The following is a 15,272-nucleotide window of genomic DNA, read 5'->3' as shown; positions in this document are numbered from 1 at the left end:
GTGGTGGCCTCTTCACAGGTGTTGCTGATGGCGGGGTGCTAGGCCCCCTGGAGTGGGAACTGATAACTACGAGTCAGTACTGTTTTACTTGCTTAGCTTGTCAGCAGCCAGTGGGAAGAATTACTGTGAAACCAGACCGCCCTTACTTCCATTTATGAAAGGGCTCCATTTCAAAGGAGCAGATGCAGTGATACATCGTGAGAAGGAAAAGAATCCTGTATTGTGTGTCCCTGCTAAATTTACCTGAAATTGCATATCCATTGATAACTGGGCAGCTATCTCCTAGCAGACACGACCTGTCTGTGATCTGTCTGCAGACCTGCAGGCTTTGGCTCGCAGGCAGTGAGGGGCTGGAGCATGCTGTCTGTGAGCTTTTATTTCCCACGCTGTATTCTAGGTGGCTTTCATAATGGCCGAGGCCTTGGGCTCTGAAATGGACAGCTGTGGATACGAACAGGGCTGCACTGCTTTCTTGCTTCATGACCTATAAACTTCTTTAAGCGGCAGTTTCCCCAGCATCCAAGTGGAGATAATAGATTCTATTTTACGGGATTGTGGTGAAGATTAAATGGAGACAAAGTATAAATCTGATAGCTAGTCACTGGTCAGAATGTTAGCTACTTTTGCTGTTATTAACGTAAGTCCTTATATACATCTGGGTGTGGCAGGAACTGCCTGACGTAGATCTGAGCCCTTCAGCCCTCCCTCCCACCCAATGCCATTCTCACACCACCTAGAGCAGATGGAATGGACAGTGTAAAGAGTGATGATGGAACAAGGAAACTTTTGAAACATTTTTCTTTTCTTTCAAAAAACAAAACTATCTGAATTCTCTCATTCTGTTATATAAATTGCCATTTATTTAGCCTGCGCATAATCTTTTGTTGCTGGGATTATGAACTAGATGGTAATAACAATACTACCATTTATTGGGTCTTGCTGTGTGCCTGGCACTGCTAAGCAGTTTACACTCATTACCTCAATTTCTGCAAGCCCTGCGGTTTAGTGGCTGACTTCATTTCACAGATGAGGAAACTGTTACACTGGACCTCGGCCTCGTCCCTCTCGAGTCCTTGTTTCTCTGGTTTACCTGGCACCAGCCATTGTGTTCCCTGGTGTTTGGTGACGACCACTCATTTCTCCACTGTGTAGGTGTTCTTTACTGGCTTTTCCTGAAGAAACAGGTTGTTAGCAAAGAGAGTAAAACAAAAAGTTAGAGAAGAGACGACAAAGGGGTTAGGGTCATACCAACGTCTTTCAGAACTGGAGACTTGGAAAAGAGCCCATGGCCCACCTGGTGCAGTCTCTTTTCAGACCCCCTCACAGTCGAAATGTACTACAGTCTTGCTAATTGCTCTTCTTAGAATGTCACTCCCTGCCCAGGCTGACTGTGTCATTGTTGATACCACTTTTTGGCAGCACATTAGAAATCTCCTCTAATTTCTGTCCCATTCTCTTCCACCTCCCCAGCCACGCAGGCCACGGCCAGTGCTTCTCCCGAGGACTGGTCCTTCCAGGATGGAGCTGCCAGGCTCCCATACACAATCCCATGAGGGGACTGTCCCCTCATCAACGTCCCAGAAATCTAGTGCATTTCCACTGCAGGTCGGGTTACAGCTACAAAGATCTGGTCGCTCGCAGGCAGCCAGTCCCAGTGGATCGGCAGGTGCACGGGAGGAGCGGCTCCAGATGGCAAGGGGCGGGTGCTGAGGCTGGGGCTGGCTTCCTGCTTCCTCCGCGTCCTGCGGAGTGCCACTTAGGTGCTACATAGCATGCAAAGTCAGAAAAGAACTGGATGGAATATGCCAGAAACAGGAATCCATGAGGAAAACTGCCTTCCTCACTGTTGTGGGCTTGTTTCCCAGGTACCGAGAACTTGATCTGAGGGCTGTGAGAGACCTGGAAGAAGCCATTGGTGCAGCAGCTCCAGGTGACGAGGCGTCTCGCTCCCAGGTGCTTGGATGCAGTCAGCCCTCCCCCAGCCGAGGGCCCCCTTGTTCCAGTCCACAGATGGTAGTGGCCTGAGCGGGCCTTGTTTCTGAGGCAGAACACGAAGGAGGCTATAATCTGAAGTATTTTCGTCTAAGTTTCCTCCCAGTGACATTCCAAAATATGCTTCCTATGTGCCTGCTTCTGCAGTCTGTTCAGACAAGTCACATGTCCGGCTGGCTGGGCTGGGAAAGGAGCGTTCGTAGATTTCTTTGTAAGATTCAGATTTGCTGGTATATTAACGGTGCAGAGCCAGGGAGACAGTTAGCTCAGCTCAGCTCCGCTTTCATTCTCTGGAAGCATAGTTCTTATTTTGTTGTTTTGTTTCTCTTTCCTTTTTCTGTTTTTAAAGATAATTCTTCGCTACCCCTCAGATAACTACCTACCTACTCTAAGATATAGACATTGAGTGCTCTTGGAACCAACCATGAGTCAGTGACGACTGACTCTGTACTCTTGTCAATAGAAACATGGACTGAGCTCCTGCGTGTACTTCACAGGCAGTCTCCAGCACTGCCCTCCGCAACCCAGGGCTGAGTGAGGCGTCTTGAGTCAGCAGTCAGCTGCCGCGGGACAGAGCATGCGGGATGTCGTCAGCTGGCAGAAATTGCTCCGATGCCCAGGAAACCTGGCATCACCTCCTCTTCCTCTTCCCTCCATAGGCTCCTCACTTCCCGTATCCCTTCCTTCCACCTGGGCTTTTCTGGCACCTTCTGGCCAGGTTTCCTGATCTCTAGGTTCCTGTGATTATGAAAGTCGCTTTTCCTAGGATACTGGGATGCAGCTTCCACAGGGGTGGCCCAAAACAGGCGTGATCTGGGTTTGGCCTTCAGGAAAGAAGGGAGGGAGGACAGTAACAGGAAGGGCCCTTCTGCATTCTCCCAGCTGCTCAGGGAACCAGAATGCAGCTGAGTCCTGTTGCTAAAGAGACTGGAGGAGGCTGGCAGAGCTACCGAACATCCTGGAGCCCTGTCACAGTGTCTTCCTGCTGCGGTCATTTGGCTTGCAAAGTAGGAAAAGTGAGGCAGCCCCGGGGAATTAATCTTGTGTAGCCTTACCTTGGGTGCCTGTCACATTGTTCCAGGAACCAACTTACCTCGATTTATCTGTTGTCATTAGTGACCTGCAGGTCAGAATCCCTTCAGCTGGGCACTTAATGCTTGCCTGCCGCTTGGAAGCAGGCCCTCTGCAGCTGTGGGAGCTGCGGCTGCACTCTGTTCATTTGAAAGTGTTTTCTGTCGACGGAGAGTTAGGGCCAGTTGTTAGTGGAGGTGTTCTGTGGGCTTGGACTTGGAAGTTGCCTGTGGTGGTTAGCAGCTCTTTATTTCAGACAGAGTGGGCCGCAGCCACCAAATGGGTGATAAGGTAGCCAGCACAGCACGATTCTTCTGGAAGACCAAAGCCTGAGATTCCTTTCTGGAGGTGTGGGCGCAAGGCACACGTTATGACATGGGAAATGCTTTTAGAAATACATGTTCAGGATCTTTAATGCGTTGGTTTTAGCAAGAAAATTATGGTACTGAGTGCCCCAAATCCTGGCAAGGAGTAGAACATAGCTGCTGTTTATGAACAAAGAAAAATCATCTTCTTCTCCACACAGGGCAGAGAAATCAGACCAGGTGTGTTCAGAGCTTTGCACAAGCTGTGACTCCGGTGGCCTTAGCATTGCCCGCACAGCAGGCATGCATGTCCAGCTCACAGACTGCTCGGCTATCCGTTTGTCAGACAGTGGCTAAAGCCACAGTGTCCCCACTGAGGACCCTGGCGGAGCAAGCTCTCCGGGACCTGTGTTTCTAGTCCTTTCTCCGCCTTTGCATAAACACATCTGCTTTTTTCTGCCCTACAGCCATCTTTGACTACCATTTCTAAGATAAGTCTTGGCTTGTGAGAAAAAGAATGGGCTGGCTCTCTTTAGGAACTTAAAAATATTTCACTTGCTGCTTACTGCTACCTAGGAAAACTTTTATTTAGGGGAAACTGAACATTATTTCCAGTTAATTCCATTTCTCATCGGACTCTTGGCCACGTGGATATTGGAACAAGCTGTGTTTCTTAAGTAGTGTAGTTTTTATATCCAAAGCCAGGAGGGGTAGCTGAGTAAGTGACCCATTTGAGAGAAGCGCGTCAGTATGTTTTGGGTAAAGAATGACTATCTTTCACTTGGCCTCCAGTCTGTGAAGAATATGTGTCTGTTGACAGAAAACACGGGGGAATGGCAATTCCTTGCAGGTAATTACTACTTTCTCTCACGAAACGTAAGACTCACGTCCAGTTGATTTGGTTTAACTGTGTAACATCCCCTCATCCCCCTCGCGGTGAGGTGTGGAGAGAAGCAGAATGTCATTTGGGGGATTCTGTGGCTCGGTGGCCTGCCCACTGTAAGAGCTTCAGGACAGAAGGGGCCTCTCCCCATGCCCACGGTCTGGAACTTGGTGCCTGTCCCTCAAGAACGGGTATCGTCAGCACATGCAGTTTGGTGGCTCCTCCCATGAGTGGGTTCACTAAGTAATGGGTACTTCTTACTTAGTGGTAATGGGTGCTTCAACTCCTGAACTCCCTTCCTCCATCTGTCTCTATCTCCAACAGTAAATCACTCCTCTTAGACCAGAGTTCAGGGCAGTCCTGCTGGTCACACTAGTGTAGGCTAGGGACGGCCTGTGATGGACCATTGTGGCTTGAGCTCTGGGATCATGAAGACTTTCTCAGCACGAGACTCGGAACTTGAGAATTGGGAGAGAGTTATAGAGCTTGCCCAGTCTAACCTTGACTCACATGAGGGAAAACCCAGGCCTACTGACACCAAATGACTTCTTCGCGGTCACAGCACCAGTATCTGGCATACATGGCTCCGAGCAATGTCACTGCTCGTCATACCACCCTGCCCTCCCTCTCTGTTCTTCCTGTCGCTTAGTTTTGGTCTTTGGACCTTCACTTCCTACGTCCCAATAATAATTCTAAGTAGTGATGATAAAAGTAAAACATGGTACGGAAGTGCTGCAGACCCGGGGAGCGTGTGGGTAAAAGAGCATGTAAGGAGCCATCTCCCATCTCAGCTTCTTCCCAGCAGACGCAGGAGGGTGGGTGTATGGGTGTTCTTTGTAAGTGGAAGGTATAGACGTCGCATTGTTGTCAGATGTGTCTGTGGCAAAGTGGGACGGCTATAAAATCGTGCCACATACGCAGTGGCAGGCTTTTCAGCCCTAAGTCCCTGCTGCTTGAGACACTTCTGAACATGGTGCATTTTAGACAGATGTGGAACCGCCCTTTGCTTCTTTTCATACCTCCCTCCTCTGTGCCTCATCATCTTCTCAAGAGAGTTCGTCTTTTTCTGCCAGCTCCTTACAAGTCCACAAGTCCCAGAGCTGTTCCCCCAAGCTTCAGATTCATACCCAGACCTCGACCAAGGCAGCACGGGTAATGGGTCCCATGGGAACTCACCACCCCACCCTCATAAATGAGTTCTTTTGTTTTAATCCATGGGCCTGGTGTCACCATTTACTCAGTGGCCTACCCTGGAAACCTGAGGGTCATTCTTGACTCACCTGTAAGAGTCACTCACAAGCCTTCCTGTTTTACGTCCTTTCTCACGGCCTATGCTTCTTCCCTGCCTACTAACACTTATTTATCCTGAAAGACTCAGCTGTCACCTCTAAGGGGCTCTCCCTCTGTGTTCATAAACCCCTGTGCCTCTCTCACTAATGACGCTTGGCATAGTCCATTTAACATTCTGTTTATATGAGTCTGTCTCACCCACTGTACTGCAAGATCCTGGAAAGCAAACACTGTCGGCACCGCAGTGTCGCAGTGCCCAGAGGTATGCAATATACGTTTGTTGAATGAATGGCTGGAACACTTAGGGACTCCACTTTGAAAAAGTTATGTGTCCTCAAAAATATTTATAGGGGGCCGGCCCAGTGGTTCAGGTGTTTGGAGCTCCGTGCTCCTCCTTGACTCCCTCAAGGGATGGTGGGCTCTGCCCCCTGCAACTAAGATTGAACACGGCACCTTGAGCTGAGCTGCCGGATGGCTCAGTTGGTTGGAGCACGTCCTCTCAACCACAAGGTTGCCGGTTCGACTCTTGCAAGGGATGGTGGGCTGTGCCCCCTGCAACTAGAAATGGCAACTGGACCTGGAGCTGAGCTGCACCCTCCACAACTAGGACTGAAAGACAACAACTTGAAGCTGAACGGCACCCTCCACAATTTTAAGATTGAATGGACAACAACTTGACTTGGAAAAGTCCTGGAAGTACACGCTATTCCCCAATGAAGTGCTGTTCCCCTTCCCCAATTAAAAAAAAAAACGTTTATAGGTATAAATTTGGATTTGCTAACCGTGCCGTTTTCTTTCTTTTTGTTAGATTAATGTGACAGTGTCAGGTGGACCAACAGCTGTCCCACTGCCCCCTTTGTCAGGGAGGTGCTGAGAGTGGGGGAGCATGGAGGAGAGTAAGAACGAGATGATGACTCGAGCACATGCCCTCTTTGACCGGTTTGTGCAGGCCACTACCTGCAAGGGAACCCTCAGGGCCTTCCAAGAGCTCTGTGACCACCTGGAACTGAAGCCCAAGGACTATCGCTCCTTTTATCACAAGCTCAAGTCCAAGCTCAACTACTGGAAAGCCAAAGCCCTCTGGGCAAAGCTGGACAAACGGGGCAGCCACAAAGACTACAAGAAGGGAAAAGCATGCACAAATACCAAGGTAAGGCTTTGGCCGCCCTCAGGCCCCGGGGTCACTGAGCTAAGGATTTAACCAGAAGAGAAAAGGTTTTGAGCATAGGCAGGCCAAGAAAAAAGGATTGGGCAGAGGTAACTGTGTGAGAAGCAGGCCGAGTGGAGCCACGATGCAGTAAAGGAAGCCGATAACCTGCTGGCGGTGTGTGGACCCATCACTTCCGTTCACTTGACTGCCCTGTGTGCCTGACCTGGTTCTTATTCCCTGTGTTCACGTACGGAACCTTCGGGGTTTCAGCTGTTTTAGAACAACCCTGAAGTCAAGTGGTGTAGTGACTCTTTGGTTTTGCCGAGGCTCTGTTTAGAATCTCGCACATTTAGGAGGATGCAGGTTACTTAGAGAAGCAGCCAGGCCCTCATTGAAGGACCAGAGTTTCCTCATTGAACATGGCTGCTTGGTGCTTGGCCTGTCGCTTTACAGTCTTCATTCCATACTCTCACGGCTCAGGTATAGAGAGTATATGACCCCTTGGCAAGTTGGCCATAGGCCTCAGGCCTCTTTTCATCCATATCCCAAAGGCCTGTTTTGTTAAACAAGGGCCTCATGAACCAAATTACTACTTTGGTTTCTTCCCAGTCTGTAGAAACGGTGTTTCCAGGAAACAGGTCGGCCTCGGCAAACACCTGAGATGTTCCGTCCCTTTTCAAGGGTAGGAGTGAGGAAGTAGAGAAGGAACAATGCATTTTCTTCTTTTCCTCCTTCTGGGAGAAAAAGCTAACAGGGAAACAAAGTTGCAAATGACTTGATGACTATGTCGTTGATGTTCTTTTATGAGCTTTAATTTGTCCTGTGTGGGTACCTAGAGACCCACCTCCAGTGGATTTGCATTTGGTTAGATATTCATCATCAAAATTTAAGAAATTCAAAGGCATGACTTTCATGAATGAGTTCTGAAATTTTATTAAGACTAAAAGGAATCCAAAACCAGAAACATTGCATGTCTTTTTTCCTTCCACACATGCAGTGCAAACAGTTAAATGTCTGTTTAACTGAGTACTTCTCTAGAATATGGATATTCAGGATCATTTTCCTGGACTTGCAGTCTAAAGATGTGATTTTAGAACTCTTTTCAGCACATGAAACTCTGGCCCTTGAAACTTGCCTCCTGGGATCATTTGAGTGGAAGACCCATTCCAGGACTCTCAGATTGCCTGCACTACGTATTTAACAATCTATATCTCCTTGGACAGAAATCTGCTTGTCTTAGAAACCTTCTGAAAGGTCCTCTCCTGATGATGAAAGACGAGATGTGATTTTTAAATTGTTTGTTGAAACAATGACCCATTTAAATATGTTGCCCATTTACAGTGTTTATGTCCAGCACTGACATTCGAGAGTCTCCTCTGTCCATAGCAGCCACCAGCTTTCTCTCAAGCCATTGCGGTGCTCTGCTCTGCCTCAGATGAGTTTCAAGGTTTCTTGGTAGTGGGGAGAACAGCCCTCTCGGGGGGCTTTGGAATGCCGCTCATGAGATGATGAAACTTTACAGAAATGTGAGCTTTCTCAAGAGGGGTTGCTTTTGCCCTGATGGCAGCCGTGTTTTTCAGTGTCTCATCATTGGAGCCGGGCCCTGCGGTCTCCGCACAGCCATCGACTTATCCTTGCTGGGAGCCAAGGTGGTCGTTGTCGAGAAACGAGACGCCTTCTCCCGCAACAACGTCTTGCACCTCTGGCCGTTCACCATCCATGACCTGCGAGGTCTGGGGGCCAAGAAATTCTACGGCAAGTTCTGTGCTGGAGCCATTGACCACATTAGTGAGTAAAGCCCGTTCTCCCGCAGGACCCCACCCCCATACCCTACCACCTTGTTCAGTAAGAGACGGGCAGATTGTCTGAGGAATTCATACTCCACAGCCCAGTTTAATCCAATATCACTAGTATCTGTTGTGTAGAAAACACACTCTGCTTGGAGCCAGAACCCCTACCATGCAGTGGTTCTGTAGTCTGTGATGCTTAACTGTAAGGCATTTAACTTAGGGATTTCTAAGTTAGGTCTTGGATTCTTGCTGAGCACTTGCAGTGGTGGGATAGGCAATGGGGCCGGGCTAAGAAACATGACCAGTGGTGGTTCTTAGTCCAGTGGAAGAAGCCAAGGGATGCAGCTGTCTAATGTGATATGAAAGGTGCTCTACTGATGTAGAAACAAAATGCTGGAAGGACACAGTTCTAGGGAAGCCACAGGCATAGTTTGGCGAATGGCAGGTCAGTAATGCTGTTCCTTTGGTGAGGTGATTCTTAGGTCTGCAGCCTAGGTGGCTCTTGCTGTAGTCCTGTTGTCCCCAAGCTCAGCCTGGGCCTATGCTTTTCTGAGATCCTGTGGAGTAAATCCAGGTTCATGCAGACAGTGGTTTTGTTTTCATGACTGTGCTCGTGAAAATTGTGTCTACATTATGAAGTTGGAGTCTTGTGTGTTGACCATCATTAATGATCCCAGGGAACCTTATCAAGGAGCTTTTATTCTGAGCCCCTCCAGATGTGTCCTGGAAATACATTCAACTGCTGAACCTTTGGCTGCTCGAAGCAGCTGTACCAGTTTGTAAACACTGGCCACAGCTGCCACACCACACTGGCAGGGTCGTGCTCTGCCCATCTGCCAGGCTGCAGTGTGTACAGCATCTGGGAACACAGTCTGCAAACATAAAATGTGTGCTCACACGGGATTTAATGAGTCTGCATATGTGACGAGGAGGGGGTGGGTTGTGGTAAACTGTGGAGAATAACCGAGTGACTTAAGAGGGGGTTTGCATGTACTCCTAGCAGATTAGTCACAGGCTGTAGGTAAGAGGACCATAGGTCATCAATTTGGTGGATTTGTCTGCCTTATATGTGACAAGATTTGTCCTACACCAGGGACTAGATTTCTATCTCAGTGACATGGGGCTGCTGCCATGTCTGGTACCTGGTAGGTACGTACTGGATATTAAGTAAATAAATCTCACTATGATAATGAGCAAGATTTTCCATAATTTTGAGCCTTACTTTCTGCAGTTGTAGACCAGTGGTGGGAGGATGAGTGGTAAGAGACTGCTACGCTTGCACCACGGTTTCCCCTGCCACCTCAGAAGGATGTGTGAGGATCAGTGAGGTGAGGATGTAAGAGGAACGCTGTGGGGCCCTCGGGGTAGCACAGCCCCTGTGGGCCAAACAGGCCGCGCGTCTTCTGCCTCCTCTGGGAACTGCCATGTCCTGTAAACATTGTAGGTTCTGCTAAATAATCGTGTATCTAACAGAATCAGGAGGAAGGGGTATCTCCTGTTGGCGACACTCTCATGTTGTATCAGAGCTTTTCGTTTTGAACACCTCACCCAAAGGAGGGAGTGGCTTTGTGTGTGTCTCTAGAACATTTCTTGCCCTTAAGAAAGAAGGAAGCTGTGGAACATAGCTTGGAAAATGACTCCTGTTCTTTTTGGTTTGTTTGTTTAGTTCTGGGTACTTTATTTTTATTTATTTATTTATTTTTAATTAAAGTTTATTGGGGTGACAATTGTTAGTAAAACTGAAAGCAACAAATGAACAAGACAAACAAACAAAAACTCATAGACACAGACAAGAGTTTAGTGGTTACCAGAGGGTAAGGGGGGGAGGAAGATGGTAGAAAAGGGTAAAGGGGATCAAATATATGGTGATGGAAGGAGAACTGACTCTGGGTGGTGCACACACAGTGTGATATATACCATATTTCCCCCAAAATAAGACCTAAACAGAAAATAAGCCCTAGCATGATTTTTCAGGATGTTCATAATATAAGCCCTGCCCCAAAAATAAGCCCCAGTTAAGATTGTCAGCCAGATGGACACATTTAGTACATCCGTTACAACACACAACGGATGTATTGAATTATAAAATAATACTAATATATAATTAAATATAAATAAATAATATTATTAACATTAATATTTAAAATAAATGATACTATAAATTATAATTAAGTATTTGTGAATACCCAAGCAGGAGCCTTTGGACGAGAGGTAAACGCCTATGTAAACAGATGAACTCGAGACTTATTGCCGAATGACCAATCAGAGTACAGACACATTGCACGAGTAATGTGCACACTTGATAACGAACGGGCATGGTTGTGTCTAATATGAATTTTCATAATTCAATACATTGTATGTTGTAACGGACGTACATTAATGCACTCATGTGAAATAAAGAAACGTTTTCTGAATTCTGGTGCCTGCAATTTTTCGTCGCTTTTGTATGCACCATCATTCTTAACTGTCATCATTTTTGTAACCACTCCTGTCTCATAAGTCTTCAGCTAACACTTGATTTAATGGTAGATTTAAAGGGAATAATATTTTGACCCCTAGACAAGATGAATGCAAAAGAAAGAGCTATTCCATCAAGTACAAGAAAGGAATCGTGGAGGACCCGGGACAAGAACCTTACGGCTTTTAGCAAAAAGAAGTTGGATCTCCGAATGGTCCGAAAATGGCAAGAAGAATATGATAACCTCAGTCAACAGGTGGACGAGGAAAATGCTAAGAAGCGCAAGTATGGATCAGGTCGGCAACCATTATTTCCTGAGCTGGAATACATCATTTGTGAATGGATTGTTGACAGGAGAGCAAAGGCTTTGGTTGTGTGCAGGGCTGATATTCATGCATTTGCCCTTGTAATGGCACCACAGTTAGAAATATCCCCAGAAGAATTCAAAGCATCACAACACTGGCTGGATGGCTTCCTTCAGCGATATGAACTATTTCTAAGATGAACAACGCTGTTCAAACTGGAAGATATTGAAGTAATTAAACATGCACTTGCACACAAGTCCTTTGTTGATGGCATCGACTTTTCTAAATACCAGCTCTCCAACATGATTGCTCTGGATGAAACTGCAGTGTTTATGGGCCACGGATCTTAAATGACAATTGATCAGAGGGGTGCCTCGTCAATTTACATGCCCTCCACTGGTTACGAAAGTGCACGTGTTACCTGTATTTTGGCAATTCGTCTGGATGGAAAGAAAGCCCCACCTCTAATCATCACTAAAGGCAAGAAAGACAAGGTTGAACGTGTTTCAGGCATTTATGTTCTTGAAACCAAAAAAGCCTGGTGCACACAAGCAGTTACAAGGAAGTGGGTCGATTTAATGCTGCCACTTGTTTTGCGAGGTGGCCAAAGAGGTCTGCTACTCTGGGATTTAGCCAGCACTCACCACGCTAAAGACATGAAGAACTTCCTTGTAGAGAGAAGAATAGATCAAATAATGATTCCCGCAGGACTGACTGCCTATCTCCAGACTCTTGATATTGCAATAAACTAGCCATTCAAGGACCATTTGCGCAAGGAAATCAATGACTACATTGAAAATAGAATGGTGAGATACTAGCGAGGAAACTTTATGAAGCCTAGACTGCAAGAGGTCGTGACGGGTGAAGAATTCATGGGATAAAGTCACTGACAGCTGTGTTGCCAATGCACTACGAGCAGGCTACATGGACAAGAAGTGCTCATTTAGGGAGAGCTCTATTGCTGGACAAGAGAGATTGGGGCCAATGGTTCTACAGGAAATGGAGTTGCAAGAAATTCAAGCCGGAATTCGGGGTTTGGAGAGTTATGACGATGTTCCAGAAGAAGATGACATGACTGTATTTGAATAAATGTAGATTGTTGTACATGAAAAACATAAGACATTCCTTGAAAATAAGCCCTAATGCATCTTTTGGAGCAAAAATTAATATAAGACCCAGTCTTATTTTTGGAGCAATACAGTAGATGATGTATTACAGAATTATACACTTGAAACCTATGTAATTTTACTAACTTTTGTCACCCCAATAAGTTAAATTTAAAAAGAAAGAAAACGTCTCCTGTTACAGGAGCTTTGGGAATCTGGATAAACCCCACCCACGTAAGTGGACAGGTGGGAACCCGAGCAATGGCTGCTGACGGTCCTCTCTTCAGTGTGCCCTCACTAGTGTAATGTTTTTGTTTACCCAGGTATCCGTCAGCTTCAACTAATACTTTTGAAAGTAGCCTTGATCCTAGGCATTGAAATCCATGTCAATGTGGAATTCCAAGGACTCGTACATCCTCCTGAGGACCAAGAAAATGAACGTGAGTTGGACTGGACAAAGGGAGGAGGGATAAAAGGGTGTTGGATGAATGAGGAAGGATGAGATCAAGGTAGAAAACTATAGGGGTCTGCAGTTGTTTTCAGAACTAGTTAAAGGGGCTTCTCTGTTTGTACAGCCATGTCTCCTGAGGAACCCTGGCTTAATGGATGCCTTGGGCATAGTATTAAACATCGCAGGCACTTGTATTGATTATAGAACATTGTTTGGTGGGCATGTCCCTTTGTGAGCCTTCATCAGGACCTTTCTTTCTGTGGTTTGTACCCCATGCTTTTATACCTAGTGTTTTTGGCTTGGAGTCTGCCTACCTGCATATCTAGAAATGTCTTCGATGTATAAATGTGATCTGGGCAATGACCTTCATTTTGACTTTGGTCCACAGGGATAGGTTGGCGGGCACTGGTGCACCCCAAAACACATCCTGTATCAGAATATGAATTTGAAGTGATCATCGGAGGGGATGGCCGTAGGAACACCTTGGAAGGTATTGGTCAATGCTCTTTGCCTGGTCCATAGCAGAGTGAAGGGTGACCTTCTCAAACCCTGGGATGAGTTTTATGTTGTCAGAAACCACACTCCTAAGACTGTGCATATGTGTGCCACCTACTCTACTCAAGTGGCAGGCCCCAGCCTCCCCAGCCAGCTGGTACTTGGGTACTTCTTGCAGGGCACTCCTGTAAGGGTGCTAGGAGGCAAGCTGTGCGTTGACCAGTTGGCACTGCAGGATTAAATCTTAGTTTAATAAACAAGTGGATTCTCCCCCCCCCCGCCTTTTTTTTTTTAATTCAGTCCCTAGTACTGAGTAATATTCTGGTCAGATTTCAAATTTTCATTAGTATGTGAGAAACTTTGACTTCTTTCCTGGATTGTTACCGTGTTTCCCTGAAAATAAGACCTAGCTGGACAATGAGTTCTGATGCATCTTTTGGAGCAAAAATTAATATAAGACGCGTTCTTATTTTACTTTTAGTAAAATAAGTAAAATAAGTATGACTATAAGTAAAATAAGACCAGGTCTTTAATATAATATAGTAAAATATAATATAATATAATAAATATAATATAATATAATATAATGCCAGGTCTTATTTTACTATAAGACCGGGTCTTATATTAATTTTTGCTTCAAAAGACGCATTAGAGCTGATTGTCCAGCTAGGTCTTATTTTCGGGGAAACGGGTATATTCTTTGGTGAGTAAACACCTTAGTTTCAGATAGAGAAGAGCTACCCTAAAATTTTCCTATTGGTTTCCATCCCCCACGTTCCCTGATGTTATCAACACCCCCTCCTGTTTGAAGTGATCTTCCTTCCTCTCTAGCCAGCTGTTGCCACTTCTGAAAATTTCTTTCCATCCAGGATTTCGTCGGAAAGAATTTCGTGGCAAACTGGCCATTGCCATTACAGCAAATTTTATTAACCGAAATACAACAGCCGAAGCCAAAGTGGAGGAGATCAGTGGTGTGGCTTTTATATTCAACCAAAAATTTTTCCAGGAGCTGAGAGAAGCCACAGGTTGGTGTCGATGACTCGAAAGCAATAAGGATAGACATCTAAATAAGCACTTACGCGTTTTCTCCTGGACGGTCAGGTGGGGAGGGTGGTCATTGCTGTGACTGTATTGTTCACCCCTGTCCCCTTTCTTCACTCCTGTGTTTTTCCTGAGCACAAGCTCTCCATGTCACTGTTTCCTGCTCTGGTGTTCTTTATCCTCATAACAGGGACTGGGTTACTCTGGGTTCGATTTTTATTTCTTTGTTTTTAAGTGTTCATTCTGCCTTCCACCAGCTCTTCTCCAACCCCTTCCTCTACGCTGTGACTCTGAAGTGATGGTGCTGGATGCGGTGAGCTGTTGGTTGGTGGTTTGCCAGTTCGTTGAGAACCTGACTTGAGGCACTGAGTGTGTAGTCTTCTTCCTGTTTGGTCTAGAAGTAAAGCAAGTGCTAGATAGGAATGAGATTGTTATACGATAGCTTCTGAATAGATTCACTTAGATATTTTGATGCAACAAAAAATGTGCACTACATCCCAATTCTCTGTTTTCTAGAACAAGATCTACTTCTATTACATCTTTTGTTTTTTTAGATTAATTGAACTTTAAAAAATCAATAGTTCACTCTCTGCTTCCAGACATCCAGTTGTCTGTCCAGTTGCCTTGATGACTATAAAAGAAACTGAACCGGATCACTAGCCCAGACCTCCTTACTAAGAAGTTAACCTTCCTTTTTCTTCCCATCGTTATACTTCTGCTTCCTGTTGATCGTTGTTTGTAGGATAACTTAGGGTGTCAAGTGAATTATAGAGCAGTGCAGGATAAACAAATTCCCCCTTTTTATAAGCCAAATGTGTAGGAAGTAAGAATCTGGGCCCAGACATCCTTTCACTTTTCCCTTTTCCTGCCTGGACTCTTCCAGCTGGTCTCTGCGCCCATGGACGATCTTTCTGGCTTCCCTGATGCACCTTCCC

At 46.0% G+C, this 15,272-nt stretch overlaps 1 protein-coding gene across 1 annotated transcript in view; it reads left to right on the top strand.

Moving 5' to 3' along the window:
* Positions 1–15,272, top strand: part of MICAL3 (microtubule associated monooxygenase, calponin and LIM domain containing 3) — a 219,548-nt gene that overhangs the window by 82,710 nt on the left and 121,566 nt on the right. The window contains 5 exon segments of the mRNA XM_033118574.1: positions 6,350–6,691; positions 8,272–8,479; positions 12,674–12,790; positions 13,190–13,291; positions 14,166–14,321. Coding sequence (XP_032974465.1) covers positions 6,428–6,691; positions 8,272–8,479; positions 12,674–12,790; positions 13,190–13,291; positions 14,166–14,321 — 847 coding nt within the window. The 5' untranslated portion in view covers positions 6,350–6,427.

Source organism: Rhinolophus ferrumequinum, chromosome 10 (assembly GCF_004115265.2).
Source record: "Rhinolophus ferrumequinum isolate MPI-CBG mRhiFer1 chromosome 10, mRhiFer1_v1.p, whole genome shotgun sequence".
NCBI classification, from domain to species: Eukaryota; Metazoa; Chordata; class Mammalia; order Chiroptera; family Rhinolophidae; genus Rhinolophus; species Rhinolophus ferrumequinum.
Note: the sequence above shows the minus strand (reverse complement) of the source record. Positions and strands in the feature narration are given on the sequence as shown.